The following is a 13,912-nucleotide window of genomic DNA, read 5'->3' as shown; positions in this document are numbered from 1 at the left end:
TCTGCGGCGGAAATTGAGGGGACATTGATGGCAATCCGCACGCGATGTGAAAGACAGAAGAGCATCAGCGGTTTCGATTGCTGGAAGTAAATGCCCAGAATAATGTAGAATATTCTATCGAACCAGAGTACGTCGGGCAGGGGCAGACCAGTCCAGACCAATGGCCGAAATGTATGTTCATCGAACGGTAGCAACCGTGGTAGGCTGTGCGGATACGTGGGGCATTGTGAGGCCTCGGTCGGGATGAGAGCAGATCCGTGGAGTCAGGGAGCCCAGGAGTGTGAGCGGAGTGGAGAACAAATCGATCAGCTCTGCCAAGCCTGCCGGAAGGGACTAGTGCCGCCTCTATCTTCACTTCATGTCTCCGCAGTTTCTTCATAAATCGCCTGCAGGCAAGCGAAATCATATCTCAGCAACTGGTTTACAGATAATGGTGCTGTCAAGAGGATCCATGATGGTCAGGATGCGGAACCTTCGGTGCCGCTTCTCTCAATATTAACAGCAGCGCCAGCTCGTCGGTTCACAGTCAATAAAGCAGAATAACGCAAAGATCATCGCGCATAGCTACCTCCTACGATTAGCTCGGCGCTAGTAGACCCGAGGAACACCGAGAAATGAAACTTCGGGTCCACTAGAAATGACTGCGAAACTTGGGCGGAGTCTTGACCAATCCAGGGCTATCACTTTTGCCTCAGTCTCGTCCAGAGCCATGCATCAGAAGAACATCATATACGACAGTTGTAGAGCGCAGCTTCAGCTTCAGCTCTTCAGCGAACACGATACTAACCAAGATGCAGTGAAGAGGATGGTTCCGAATCCGGTCATGTGACGTGCAGTTATAACTCTTCTTCGACGATCCTTCATATCCAGGGGAATTGCCCCGGAAACGCTTCATTGAAATTCCAAAGGGCTACTTATGGCTATTCACTCTAAGGCGCTCGTTTAACTTGAGTCATACCCGGAGGCTCGCCTTCCGATCGACAGTAACGTTTATGATTCCGGGCAGCCCTTCAACGTGTACCCATTATAGTCTCCATGGCTTTGTACCGTGTCTCTTTCATCAAAAAGTTCCGTAGGACTCACAGCAACGTCCTTATTGGACTTTTGATATTGGTTTTCCCTTTCTGGGGTGGTAACATAAACATGGTACCGAGCAACGCGCAGCCTATTAACGTCGGTACTATGATTCTATTCGTCAGTGGTGGAACTGCGTTGGTTCGACTGTTCTGACTCTCAGTTATTCCCGATGTATCTGGTGGTTCACGGGTGGGTATCAACCTTCCAACTAGACCCGTCGCTGCACATCTAGGTTCGAGGGAAAGAGCGCCTTGCCGTCAGTATTCATCTTAGTCGCCGCCTTCTTTCCTGCAAACCGCATACATTCAACTCAACACTTCAGTCGCTCTTCTTAATACGTGCTATTCAACATTCGATTCACATACTTTACCAATACGTGGCTCTGCACTTGTCCTCTCGGTGTTGAAGGAGGTGGCAATCAGTCCAATCTACCAACGCAGTTATGGCAGGAAAGAAGAAGCAAAAGGAAGAATCAAAGGAAGAATCGGAAGAAACATCATGGAGAGTCTCGCAATTGTTGGAAAGGTTGGAAACCGACCTGAAAGATAAAATGACCGAGGGAGCTTTTAGGCTCTTCTACACGTCGATCGTTAATTTGGGTGCTGACGATGATGCAAGAGTATCGATCAGTCAGTGGAACTCCCTGTACCGGAGTGCGGAACGTGTGGCACGGTTGATTTCAGACCGCGATACGAATGCAGAAATGGCCGACGAACAGAAAACCACCAATCCCCAAGTTTTCCATCCACCGCACGATCTGGAACCCAAAGCTTGGGTCGACTATAAGGGCCGCATCTTCCGTAGTTACGGGGCCGAAAAAGACCTGGCTGAGGTCGTCCTACATATTGCAAAGTTGCAAGGCTTCGAACAGGCTACAAACAACACCAAGACGGATAGGATTCTCGCGAAATGCCCAGATCGCCTTCGCTGCTTCTTCCTCATCGAAGGATTCTACAGGACAGGCGAACATCTCGTCGGCTTTTTGCTGCCGCCCCTCGACCATCTCAGAACTCTGGACTTCGATACCGCTATCGCAAAAGCGGAAGTCTTCATTGCACCATGCGCAGACCTTGAGCTCACATTAGCCAAATTCGCCGGCCGGGGCTGGCAGCCTGTTCCGAATGTAGACGATATCATGGAGAACGCCACCGACGAGGAGGAGGATGACTCAGACGCTACCGAGGAGGAGGGGGAGTACGACGCAGATGTCGAATCAGAGGGCGATCCGGTTTCGATCGAAGAAATCACCATTGGAGTCTCGGCGAACATTTTTCGAGTACTCAATGGTAAGCATCAGAAGTACTTTGAAAGTAGAGAAGGGGCAGGGGGTCTCCCCCTTTATACTCTAGTACAACTGCATCCAGATGACTCACTGTACTCAGGCAGCGAAGCGTCCACCCCGAAAACGAACTACAGAGCCAGACCAACGGGTCCGGCTCCGGATCCTGATGCGATACGCCGGTCAAAGCTCAAGCCCGGCCAGATCGGTCGAATCCAGCGCGAGATCAATTCGTGCTCGAACTCGCGTTTGGAAGTCGGGCCTGAGCAATCTATAGAAGAACAATTCCTGGCGCGTAGGTTTTTCCTCACGGCAAAAAAATGGGTTAAAAATGAGCATCGGAGAAACAAGGACCGGGGATGCGAGAGGAGGTGGCTTTGATTCCAGCATAGGCAGAGATTACATCAGGAGGCTGTGTTGGGAGATCTTGTCATGAGAGTTTTCGGGGAGTGGAATGGTGTTTGGCATCTCTGGGTTTTGGAGAGTTGAGCGCGGTTATTACTATGCGACCTAGACCAGAGTGTGGTATCAATATCGGAGGCTGGTGTAAGCCGTTCAGAGGAATGTATTTTCAAGGCACCTCACGGGCTTTAGTTCTAGAGATCGGTAGAGACACTTCAGAGGAATGCAGTTTCAAGGCACCTCGTGAGGTGTGGTATTACTTGTAACATGTTTTCCTAGTCGCCGCATCAAGTCGCGAGAACCCTGCTAATGAATTGCGCCTAGTATGAGAGCTATGATCTTCTACTTACAGTACTGGGCTACAAGTCTGGGCACACGGATATGGCAGTACTTCATTTCGGCTTTTGGTCGCTCCATACACTGTCAGGACCAGCTCAGCTGCAGTAATTCAAGAGGCAACCCGATTCGTTCTTCCCAAACTACCCATAATAAACTCTCTCTGGGCAACTTGCTGGCCCTGAGTAGTGTAGCTTGCGTAAGTGGAAGAGCGAGGAATGAATGCATGTACCACTATTGTCGTTCTTTCCTTTCCCACTTCACCTTGCATAAATTTCTCATGCCAAACATTGATGGGAGAGTGTCGGAGATCTTTAGACGATGACTGATCTGCGAGGTGTGCGCAATTATATCGCGCCGTCTAAAATTCAAAGTCTGCGAGCCCTCCAATACCTTGCGAAGCCTTGCAGGGTGAGCACGATCTAGTTTTATTTCTGAATTAAAAAAATATATCAGTCAACCCATCAAGGAAGGCTGGTCCACAAATTCATTGTTGGCGTGTTCTTCCTTATATATATCATTTGTGCCATTATCGGGTCCGAGGTGCTTCGCGTTTGGTATGATGTCACTATCAGATCACGCATATTGCTAATTTTAGTAAAGTATGGATAAGAGCTACAGTACGTATGTCCGGTTGATTGTTCGTATATGGCATATTCACGTTAATGGTCGTAGGATTAGCGTTGAGATTGCATTTCTAGCACTAATAAGGGTAACTATGCATGTTCTAAAGTCCTCCGCTTTGCGGATAACGTTGCCATACGCCTATCTATGATTTACTACATGGGCTGCCTCAAGGTAACATCAATCTACACTTCGCTGTCTTGAACACTAGAACATAAGGCTCTAGTCGTGACCGCCTTCTCCTCTCTCAAAACCTAGACGGGGACGTTCGAGGCTGTATAGCAAGGCAACTCACTAAGCAGCCTACGTGAGCTCTCGGCTCGAACGTGTCGCTATTTTGGGGTCCACCTTAGAGTTTCATCGCACCCCGCTTCCGGAAGAATTCCGACTTGCACCTGTCGGTCTGGTGGCTGTACGCTTTGTACCAGTCGCCAGCGGCGAAGCAGTGCGCACACTGAACTTGTTCTTCGCAGTCAACGACAAGGTGGCCGTCTTGGCTGCAGCGAGTGCAAAACTTCAGTACACCTTGCAGATCGTTCTCCTTGGAGCTCGCCAAGGTGGCAGCTTGTACGTTCTCTGTCAGCTGCGCCATTGACGTTGTCTTCTCATCGAAAGTTTCCGCTCCTTTGCCACCGTGCCCGGCCATCAATATGGCACACATCATGGTGTATGCGATATCATTGCCACAATTGTGGAGCTCCTTCGGGTTGATGTCAAGTTCTCCACACAACTTCGCGAGGCCGGTGACTTGCTTTCGCTTAGGTCCAATACACGACATCCTTCGCCATCTTCTAGGTGTCAAGCGTCTTGACAATTGTCCCAAGCTTCTCCAAGTTTAGGCCAATCTTCTCTTTCAGCTTCTTCACATCACTGTGCAAAGCATGCCCGAGGAAGACGATCGGTCGAAGTCGAGGGTCCTCGATGTCCTCATCCGGCCACGAGAAGCAATCTATCAAGATCTGCTTGGCCTCTTCCATGGAGACCCATACGGTGGTACCAAATTCGAAGGCGTCCGGGTGACCTTTGCGAAACTGGTAGTGGCCGAAGTCCTTGATACGAAAGCGATACACCTACATCTGCTTCAGCCAATTTTCGCCATTCTGTCCTGGTTCGACGCCGCGAATATCGCGGGTGTCCAACACGGCGAGTCCTACTTCCGTCAGTTCTCGAGGCTCCCGGCCGTGCCACTCTAAGTCGATCGCGTTGATCATGAGATCCTCGCCTTCTAGTAGAGCGTGTTGCAGGACCTTCGTGTGGGAGATGTCCAACAGGCGGCGTGCAAGAGAGGGAAATTTGCAATGCGAAGGTGCCTGGCTCGAAAGCCAGCGAGCCTCGTCGTTGGCTCTCGCGGTGTCCCAAGGAGCGACGATGCTAGTGTCAATGGTAGGCACAGCTTGTGCCCATGACTGTATCTTGTCGGGGTTCGGAAGCCCAGCCTGAGCTATTGATGCTCAGGTAGGCGGCATTGTGTAATGGGTTTGAGGAAGAACTTGGGTGCTGGATTGATGGGCGCGGTTAAGGAGGTTGTTATTAATGGTGGGAAGCGTTTACGGGAAAGAATGTCCTTGACTGATGCGATTGGACTAACCTATATATTCCAGAAGCGCCTCGAAGTGAATGTACAAGTCAGTGAAAGTTCAGGCATTGTAAGTATATAACAGCACAGTAATATACATTCACTTCTTCTACAGCATGATGCCCGAATGGTAGGCGGCAACGTGAAGTGCTGCACAACGGTTATAGCGCACGTTAAAGATTGGACTGGCCATGTTCCCGCACAATGCCGGAGGCTTATAAAGAGTGGAAAAAGTATGATTGCTCCAGAATCGATCATTTTACATACAATGTTGTTTGAGACGAGCACACAATGGCTAACTTAACGCGAAGCAGCAAGTAAGACTGTCGATGGTGCTAGAAGGGGCAAGATTCCGACTTAAAACATCGGAACCAAGTCAGAGTTTTCTTCACAAACAATATTTGGGAGGTCATGTAACAACACAAGTTAAATTAGATTCGTTTCATTCAACTATCATCTAATTCATCTAGACGGAAGCATTGCTTCAATGCCTTTGGAAGTTCAAAGCTCTCGCAAGCCTAACGCCTAAAGTGTTGCATCTATGCCTCCGATTTCGCGGAACATGAATCAAACATGACTATTCTCGGGTGTGGACTGGAGCCGTCTCAAAGGCTCTTAGTTCTCCTGCGGGATCAGCCTCTGGTAGTATTGCGACTTGCAGCGGTCGGTGTCATGGCTGAAGATTTTCGCTTTCCGCTCGCCAGCAGCCTCGCACTTCTTGCAACGTACTCGATCTCGGCAGCCCTTCTCGAGATGACCATCTCGATTATAACGAGCGCAAAACTTGGTCATGCCCCAGCTCGGTGGGTCGAGAGCGCGTCCCGCTGCCTTGACCTCGTCTGTAAATTTCTCCATCTCCTGGCGCCGGGCTGGCGTGATGAAGATCTTGTCTTCCTGTGCGGCCATCAGCAACGCACAAAACATCGTGTATGCGATGTCATTCCCAGCGTTATGAAGCACCTGGATGCTGATTCCGTGCTCGTAGCAGAGATCTTTTAGACCGATGACTCGGCGGCCTCTCGGTCTGATACCCTTCAACTTTGCTATCACCTGGGTGCCTACGGATTTGACGATGGTCCCTATGGCCTCCAAGTCGAGGTCTAGCGCCTTCTTGAGCTCAGCGGTATTGTTCTCCACGGCGTGGCCGAGGAAGAGAACTGGGCGAAGCTTTAGTTCCTTTCCATCGCTCAGATCAGTGCTCTCGTTATCCTCCACTGGCCAGGAGAAGCATTGAATCAAGGCCTTCTTGGCTTCAGCCTTGCTGAGCCAAACCATGGTCCCCCAATCGAACCCCTCCGAGTGCGCAAAGGTATTTGGGAGATGCCCGTGTTCCTTGATCCGGAAATGGTAGAAATATACCTTGCGCATCCAGTTCTCCGCATTCCAACCGGGCTCTATGCCCCGAATGTCGCGCGAATCTAGCACAGCAAGACCGATTTCGATCATCTCACGCGGCATCTTCGTATGCCACTCTACATCAATGGAGTTGATGATAAAGTCGGACGACTCGGATTGGATTGCATATCGGAGGGCGTCCGCCTGGCTGCTGATCTGGTCCATCTGGCGGTATAGGGCTGGAAACTTGCAGTTTGGATCTACTGGTATCAGATCATCCCAGGGTGAGGGCACGAAGTCGTCCATAGCCCCTTAGTCTAAGATTCCTAAGGTTGTTGGTACTGGGGACGAGTGCTACCACGTTTCTTCTTGGTGACTACTTGCCAGTCCGACATATTGTAGTAGTTGGAGTGGAAGTTGGAAGTTGAGTTGTGGTTCAGAGTTTGGGAAAGGGGGGTTTGGTGGTGGTGTGGTGCTGAGTCCAGAGCGTTTGAAAGATGTGGTAGGTTATACATTACAGTGATCCAGTTGATTTATATCTCCCAAGGACCGACCCTCGAAGTGAATTCACAACGTGGACAGGGTGGTAAGTGGTAGACATTGTAAGTGATCGGTTCATTATACAATTTTTATTAATGAATGCTAGACTGACATGTCACTGAGCAGCTCAATGTTGGCCGCTGTGCCGCTCTCGTAAATATATCGGCTAGCAAACTAGGTCAGACTGAGACAACTGCTATGACAAAGCGAGAATCAAAACAAGGCTAGGATATGCCCTCAAGTTCTAAAAGAATCTTTCAAGATGCTTTGCCACCATGTCCATTCATGTCACGTCGAGAGTGCTAAGTAGGTAAATTTCTCAGACACTTCAGATCTAGCTGAGTTCACGGGTTATTAATAACAATTAAAATCACTATAGTTCAAGAGTCAAGATAGAAGCAGTATTTTGAAAGAGAAGCCGTAGCCGTATCTCTTTGTATTGATTGAATGTCTACGGTATCGCTGTCCGAAGACACGATCTTGTCAAAACCTCAGAAATATCCAACACCGACTACCAAATACCTTCCGAACAATTTCCTATTCATACGAGCCAGCAACAGGAGAATTACTAATACCGTAGGCACCGATCAGTCTGGTGGCTGAACACTGTTCTCCATGGCTGTTTGGCTTCCTCGCACTTCTGGCATCGGACACGTGCGCGACAGTTCACGCTGAAGTGGCCTTCGGCGCTACACCGAGTGCAGTATCTACGAACACCATTGATTGGCTGCTTCTGAGAGCGTCCGAATTTCTTGACGCGGAGGATTAGCTGGGCCATTTCCTTCTGCTGCTCCCTGATTTTCGATGAGCTCAGAGTGAGAATCTCGTCATAATTATCGATTTCTCGGAGTTCATTTACCTCATAGCATTTGTAACCCATGGAGAGAGCGCAGAGCATAGTATACGCTATGTTGTTCCCTGCATTATGAAGTTCTGTAGGGTTGATCTTGAACTTCTTGCAGAGATTCTCGAGACCGATGGTTCTTCTACTACGACGCGGACCAAGGCCCAAGTCCTTAGCAATCACCTATGTGTCCACGCTCTTAACGATGGTTCCGAGATCAGCCAGGTCCAAGCCGAGGCCCTTCTTCAGTTCCTTCTCGTCATTGCCAAGTGCGTGGCCTAGAAAAAGGACTGGTCGTAGGTCCGACTCCTTGTCCGCCTCATCGGTGCGAGGGGTGAAGTACTTGACGATGGTGTCCTTCATTTCTTCCTTGCTGACCCACATAGTGGTACCCCATTCGAAGCGCTCAGGGTGGCCTATATAATGCTTGTTCTTCATATGGCCATGCTCCTTAATTCGGTAATGATGGAATTGTACTTGCTTCATAAGATTATCCGCATTCGCCCCTGGACCATCCTTTAGAGTATAGAGGTCGCGAGTATCCAGGACTGCGAGGCCAATCTCCGTTAGCTCTTAAGGCTCGACATCATGCCACTCGAGGTCGATGGCACAGATTACGATATCGGAAACCCCTTGCTCGGTCGAGTGGATTCCAAGGGCATGCTGGATGGCTTCTGTGTCCGTAAAGTCGATCATTCGCTTACGAAGCTGTGGGAACTTGCAGTTTTGGCCGAGGAGGCTTGGTTCATCTGCCGGTAGCCTTGAAGATGATGAAGACTGCGAGTCATTAGCCGAGAGTGCTGATTGTGCATCAAGGGTTGAAGATCCCGAGTCGTCGCTTGACTCTTGATTCTTTCCCGGGACTGTAGCAGAGCAAGTCTTAGGCAGAATTCGTGGCACCGCAGGGACAAGTTTTGGAACTGCAGGAAAGATTCGCGGGACCGCTGGGGCACGAACAGCAGTAGCCATGTTGGCCGAGCCGTTTGCTGCCTCCGATTTTGGCGTGGGTCCTTCGAGAGACTTTCAGACAACGGAGGCCCAAGACATTGTGTTGGCCGAAACACAGGACGGAGATTGTACATATTGGCGGATGTGAAATTTGGGGCAAGGTGGGTGGTGTGGTTCCTTCTAGTGCTTGTGGTCTGGTGGAAAGTGATGTGGTCCGTAAAAGATGAACCATAAGGTCGAGCTAATTTATATAGGGGTATATTAGTAGCTTGCGAGTACTAATCAGTGAATAATTGTACAGACACTATGACTTAGGTTGCAAATTGACGTGAACTCTGTTTGATTTGTGAAGCCGTACGAGCAGACTATATACTACATAGGGAGCGTAGGCATAAGCAGAGTGGGGAACAATCAACTTAAGTTGATAGATTGATTGATTTGATTTGGTTCAACCAAATCAATCAATCAATCCGAAGAGGTGGATTTTATCAATCAAATCAACTTCAAGGCATCAAATTGATTGATTTGATTGGTTTGATTGATTCCTATTTGCGGAGCGTAGATAGAGTATCCTATAGAGAGCCCACCTAGCAGAAGTGCTTACTAAGCAGTCTCCTAACCCTGATTTTCATCCTAACTCACATCAACGCGTCCAACACCATACCACCTCTGTACAATATCGCACCCAGCAATGAATCAGAACCTTCAGAACGTACAGCAGGAAGTTATCGCACGCGCAAATCGAAAGAAACCTCCCCGTAAGGTTAATTCTATGCGCGCCGAAGTCAACACGAATGAACACGTCGAAACACCTGCCACGAACGACGACGATGTTGACAACGACAACCTATATGAGAACCTCAATTAGCTACGGGTACCGCATCTGCAGAGAAGGCCTTACGAAACCTTACGACCGTCAAAAGCAAGCTGGATTTACGCGTACGGTTGGCCTGTTTACCATCGAAAGCAGCGCCAGAAGTTCTGGCTCTGCAAGTACTGCCACATACACAGAATACCTAGCGGCGAGTTCAACGTTGAGAAGGCTACTTCGTCAGCTATAGCTCACCTAGGGCGGCAACAGCGTGGCCACAGGGTTAATAAAGATGGCCAGATCAACTTCTCTACTCCAAACCAGACGTCAGTGTTGGCGATAATGCAGTTCCAGGGCATTAATATTCCACAGGACGTGGCCAATAAGCTGGCGGACAGCTTCAATCGGGCGAAGTTTCTACGCGCTGTTCAACACTGGGTTGCTAATAATAATCAGGCTTTACGCGTTATTAAGAAGCCTGCCTTCCGCAGCATAATCGCTGCTGCTAGACCTATCGCCGAATTAAGCCTATGGAAGACCTATTGTACACTCCGAGAATCCATTATAGCCAAGTACAATTCCTATATACCCGCCGTGATTAAACACCTCCAGCAGGCGACTAGCCTCATCCACATATCATTTAATAATTGGACTTCAGTTGGCAACAAGCGTGCGCTTACTAGGATATGTGTACATCATCTAAACAAGAATAGCCGGCCAGAGGACTACTTGTTAGGCCTGCCTGTTCTTCTAGGCCAGCACTCAGGCAAGAACATCGCGGAGATAGTCAGCTCAACGTTACAATTGTTTAAAATTGATGCTGAGCGCCTTGGCTACTTTGTACTTGACAACGCCATAAACAACGACACTGCTTTAATAGCGATGGCCGATGAGTTCGAGTTCAGCATCTCCCAGCGTCGGTTACGCTGTACCTGCCATATTCTCAACTTAGCTGCCTAAGCAATTATATGGGGTAAGGATAAGAAGGCATTTAAGAGCATGGACGTGAATATACGGGTAAAATCACGTCTCTAATCTTATTACTATTCTATATTGCGCTAACAGTAATATAGGAAGAAGAACTGCTGATGGCAGAGTAGAGGAAAGCCAGGCCTATCGGGGTGCTATTCGACGTTATATCATCTATTAGCGCCTCTCTATAAGCCCGAGAGCTGTTCATTAAGCTGCAGGCAGAGGACTCAAAGCGCCGCAACGAATCTCACAAACCAAAGGAGCTTATCAAGCCTGTTAGAACTCGGTGGAACTCTTACTACGATTGCTTTGAGCGCGCCTGCGAGCTCTAAGGCCCTCTCGACGCGTATATACACATGAAGCTCGAGGAATATAATATCAAAGCAGCATCTCGGCGCAAGGATACAAAGAAGGAGAAACCGCGGTGCTTTATCAAGGAGCGAGGGCTAAACGCAGGTAATTGGGCAACAATTACAGAGTATAAGCAGCTGCTTAAGCCGTTTAAGGATGCAACAACGTGGCTACAGGGCAGAGGTTCAGCTGGTAGCCACGGAGCTATTTGGGAAGTTCTCATCATATTCGAATGGCTACTCTCGGCCCTTAAGGAGCAGAAGGAGAGGCTTGAGGCTATTGACTACAAGGATCTAGATGCACCCGAAGATTACTTAGTTATTAACGTTAATGCCGCCCATAAGAAGCTCGCGGATTACTACGGGAAGATAGAAGACACCCCCATCTATTTTACAGCTATAATACTTCATCCAGCATACAAACACGCGCTTAAGGGGCTATAGAAGGTGCCGAAGGATCACAATACAAAGCGCAATAGGCTACATCCGTACAAGAACTGGCTTTTAAATGGCTATAGCTCCTTCCGGCTGCTGTGGCAGGCACATAAGGATAAGGTGGCTGCAAAGGCTGCTGGCGCAGCATCTCCTACCTCGTCTCCTGATGTGAGGCCTGCAAAATGCCGTCGAACAAGCCCTACAAACGACCGAGCAGACTTCCTTAGGAACTCTATAGAGGAGGGCAAGCAGGAGATGGAGGAAACTGTTAACGACGAGTACGAGAGGTGGAAGCGCGAGCCAACTCTGAAACAGGACAACCCACTAGCGAAGGACCCTATTTAGTACTGGGTTATCACAAGAGATCGCTATCCTATTCTAGGCCAGCTAGCCCTTGATATCTACTCCATCCCAGCCTCCTCAGCTGATTGTGAGAGAATTTTCAGCGAACTTAGCGATCTCCTGGGCGTACGACGCCTTAATATAAAGCCTGAGTTACTTAGTGCTCTGCAATCTATACGCTCCTGGCGTCGAATTGGCATCAAACCTCCTAAGTAGTAATCAACTTATCAATCAATCTATTAATCAAACCAATCAATTCAACTTGGGGGTCAAAAAGTATCAATCTCATCAACTTAACTTGAGCATCTCAGAAATTAATCAAATCAAATCAAATCAATCACAGCCTGTTCAACGAAGCAATCAATCAACTTGGAGACGTCAAAGTTGATTGATTGATTGATCCCCACTCTGGGCATAAGTACTAATTAGAGGCAGCAGTAGGCAGCGGTAGGCAGGGTAGGCCACCGTACTCCAACCCCTCTCTGTAGAAGTTGTAATTGGCTAGGCACGTAGGCCGGAAACCCTGAGTCTATGCCTTTAATGTCGGAGTTCGATGAACATTCACCTAATCGCAGAGGTTCTCCGCGCACACTATTATTGTGGAATCCAGGTTGATATGCCAAAGCAGGTCTTCGATGAGTATCTTGTCGTAGGTCGCCTCCTCTTTGTCCCATATATTTACGAAAGATAAAAATCCGTATAAGGTTGGGTCAATAACAGATGTAAGGTAATACCTTCGTCTTAAAGCCTATTTATATTGGCCGTCACCTCGGCCGACTAAACACACTTGGATGCAAGAAAAAGGGTCTAAACAATGGATCTGCATAACTAAACATCGGTGACTCGTGAAAGGCATTTAACGTCCATCCCTGCGTGCCGAGAAACCCACCGTGCCGAGAAATATAAGGGGTACTTTAACTTTAAGCAACTTACACTCTATGCACACGTCGGTATTTGCAATAGTTCTATATAAGTTGTGTACTGTGGCTATTCCTAAACATCCAGGACCCCCTCTCACCTAAAAATTACGTTCGCATTCTCGCCTTTAAGCCTAATTTGTAGAGAGCCTTCTTTTATAGCATAACAGACTTCACTCCCTATAGAACCACTATAAAGCTCTTACTACTCTAAATACTAATAACAGGGTTTTATCCGAGCATCAGAACCTCGCTACAATGCTGAGAAGTTATTATCAGCCCGGTGACTGCTATGGCGTGCAAATTCATGCAAGGTCGCCATACAGACCGTTGGTACCTCCAATAGAAGCGATCACCAACCCGGGCTAGTGGAGAACAACCCCGCCTCACATAATCAATCATCAGTGTAATTTACTTAAAGTGGCTGTTACTCCTGTAGCTGTGCAGGGTCTTAGCAAGAAGGCCGACCTTAGCCCCCCAACCTTGCAATTCAACTTGGCTATGCTTCCAGCTAACCAACTCAACTATCTAAGAATATATACAGAATCGCCACCTTACAAAAGTGTGGCCAGAGCAGGTCCGCCACCTCCCTGCTAGTGCAGCTAAGACTGGAACTTTTGCATATATATTTTTAAGCTTTCTATAAATAACTTAGTTAAGCGACAACTAGAAGATTCTGGAGGGTAACATCTGGCAATATAAATATTTGCTGCTCCCCGGCCCCCTCTATGAAATAAAGATTATAAAATAAATATATGAAATAAAAAGTAAGCATATTAAAACGCTTACTTGCAAGTGATTTTAAGAAAAGTAATACGGCCAGAAGAATGCCCCAAACAAATTATATCTTTATGCAGTGCTATACAGACCGGTCGGTATTCAGAAGGAAGCCATAACAGAGGCTGCTGGTTTCGTGTAACCCACTGATCTTGTATAAAGAGATTAGATGACTCCCTGTTCTTAAAGGAGGAAGTTCTTATAGGAGGTAAAGAGAGAGGAATGTCGCCTCTATTTGTCCGAAGAAACTGGCCATCCAGCGAGAAGGCTACGGCGTCGACAAAGCCAGAATGGCCCTCGAGCGTGCTGCGGCACGACCCCGTCGCTGCCTCCCACAGCCGCACGGT

The 13,912-nt window shown here is 48.3% G+C and overlaps 5 protein-coding genes across 5 annotated transcripts in view; 1 reads left to right on the top strand and 4 right to left on the bottom strand.

The window, feature by feature from the left end:
- The first annotated feature begins 1,446 nt into the window (after positions 1 to 1,446).
- BDZ99DRAFT_289989 (uncharacterized protein) lies at positions 1,447 to 3,044 on the top strand. Its single transcript, XM_033714090.1, has one exon. The coding sequence runs from the start codon at positions 1,520 to 1,522 to the stop codon at positions 2,735 to 2,737; it is 1,218 nt and encodes a 405-aa protein (XP_033577808.1). The 5' UTR covers positions 1,447 to 1,519; the 3' UTR covers positions 2,738 to 3,044.
- A 1,023-nt stretch (positions 3,045 to 4,067) lies between these two features.
- BDZ99DRAFT_475719 (uncharacterized protein) lies at positions 4,068 to 5,363 on the bottom strand (the record flags this gene model as incomplete). Its single annotated transcript, XM_033722009.1, has 3 exons — positions 4,068 to 4,542; positions 4,793 to 5,159; positions 5,342 to 5,363. The coding sequence occupies 3 exons, from the start codon at positions 5,361 to 5,363 to the stop codon at positions 4,068 to 4,070; spliced, it is 864 nt and encodes a 287-aa protein (XP_033577807.1).
- A 546-nt stretch (positions 5,364 to 5,909) lies between these two features.
- Positions 5,910 to 6,854, bottom strand: BDZ99DRAFT_386492 (uncharacterized protein; the record flags this gene model as incomplete). Its single annotated transcript, XM_033715477.1, has 1 exon — positions 5,910 to 6,854. The coding sequence occupies one exon, from the start codon at positions 6,852 to 6,854 to the stop codon at positions 5,910 to 5,912; it is 945 nt and encodes a 314-aa protein (XP_033577806.1).
- Positions 6,855 to 8,196: 1,342 nt separating this feature from the next.
- Positions 8,197 to 8,982, bottom strand: BDZ99DRAFT_519518 (uncharacterized protein; the record flags this gene model as incomplete). The annotated part of the gene is made up of 2 exons (XM_033725424.1): positions 8,197 to 8,561; positions 8,625 to 8,982. 2 exons carry the CDS (start codon positions 8,980 to 8,982, stop codon positions 8,197 to 8,199), a joined length of 723 nt encoding a protein of 240 aa, XP_033577805.1.
- A 4,591-nt stretch (positions 8,983 to 13,573) lies between these two features.
- Positions 13,574 to 13,912, bottom strand: part of BDZ99DRAFT_441438 (uncharacterized protein) — a gene marked incomplete at both ends in the record, with an annotated part of 3,326 nt that continues 2,987 nt past the window's right edge. Inside the window, one exon of the mRNA XM_033717767.1 lies at positions 13,574 to 13,894. Within this exon, the coding sequence (XP_033577804.1) occupies positions 13,574 to 13,894 (321 nt within the window). The remainder of the gene's footprint in view (positions 13,895 to 13,912) is intronic.

This window comes from Mytilinidion resinicola (genome assembly GCF_010093595.1).
Source record: "Mytilinidion resinicola strain CBS 304.34 unplaced genomic scaffold BDZ99scaffold_8, whole genome shotgun sequence".
Lineage (NCBI taxonomy): Eukaryota > Fungi > Ascomycota > Dothideomycetes > Mytilinidiales > Mytilinidiaceae > Mytilinidion > Mytilinidion resinicola.
Note: the sequence above shows the minus strand (reverse complement) of the source record. Positions and strands in the feature narration are given on the sequence as shown.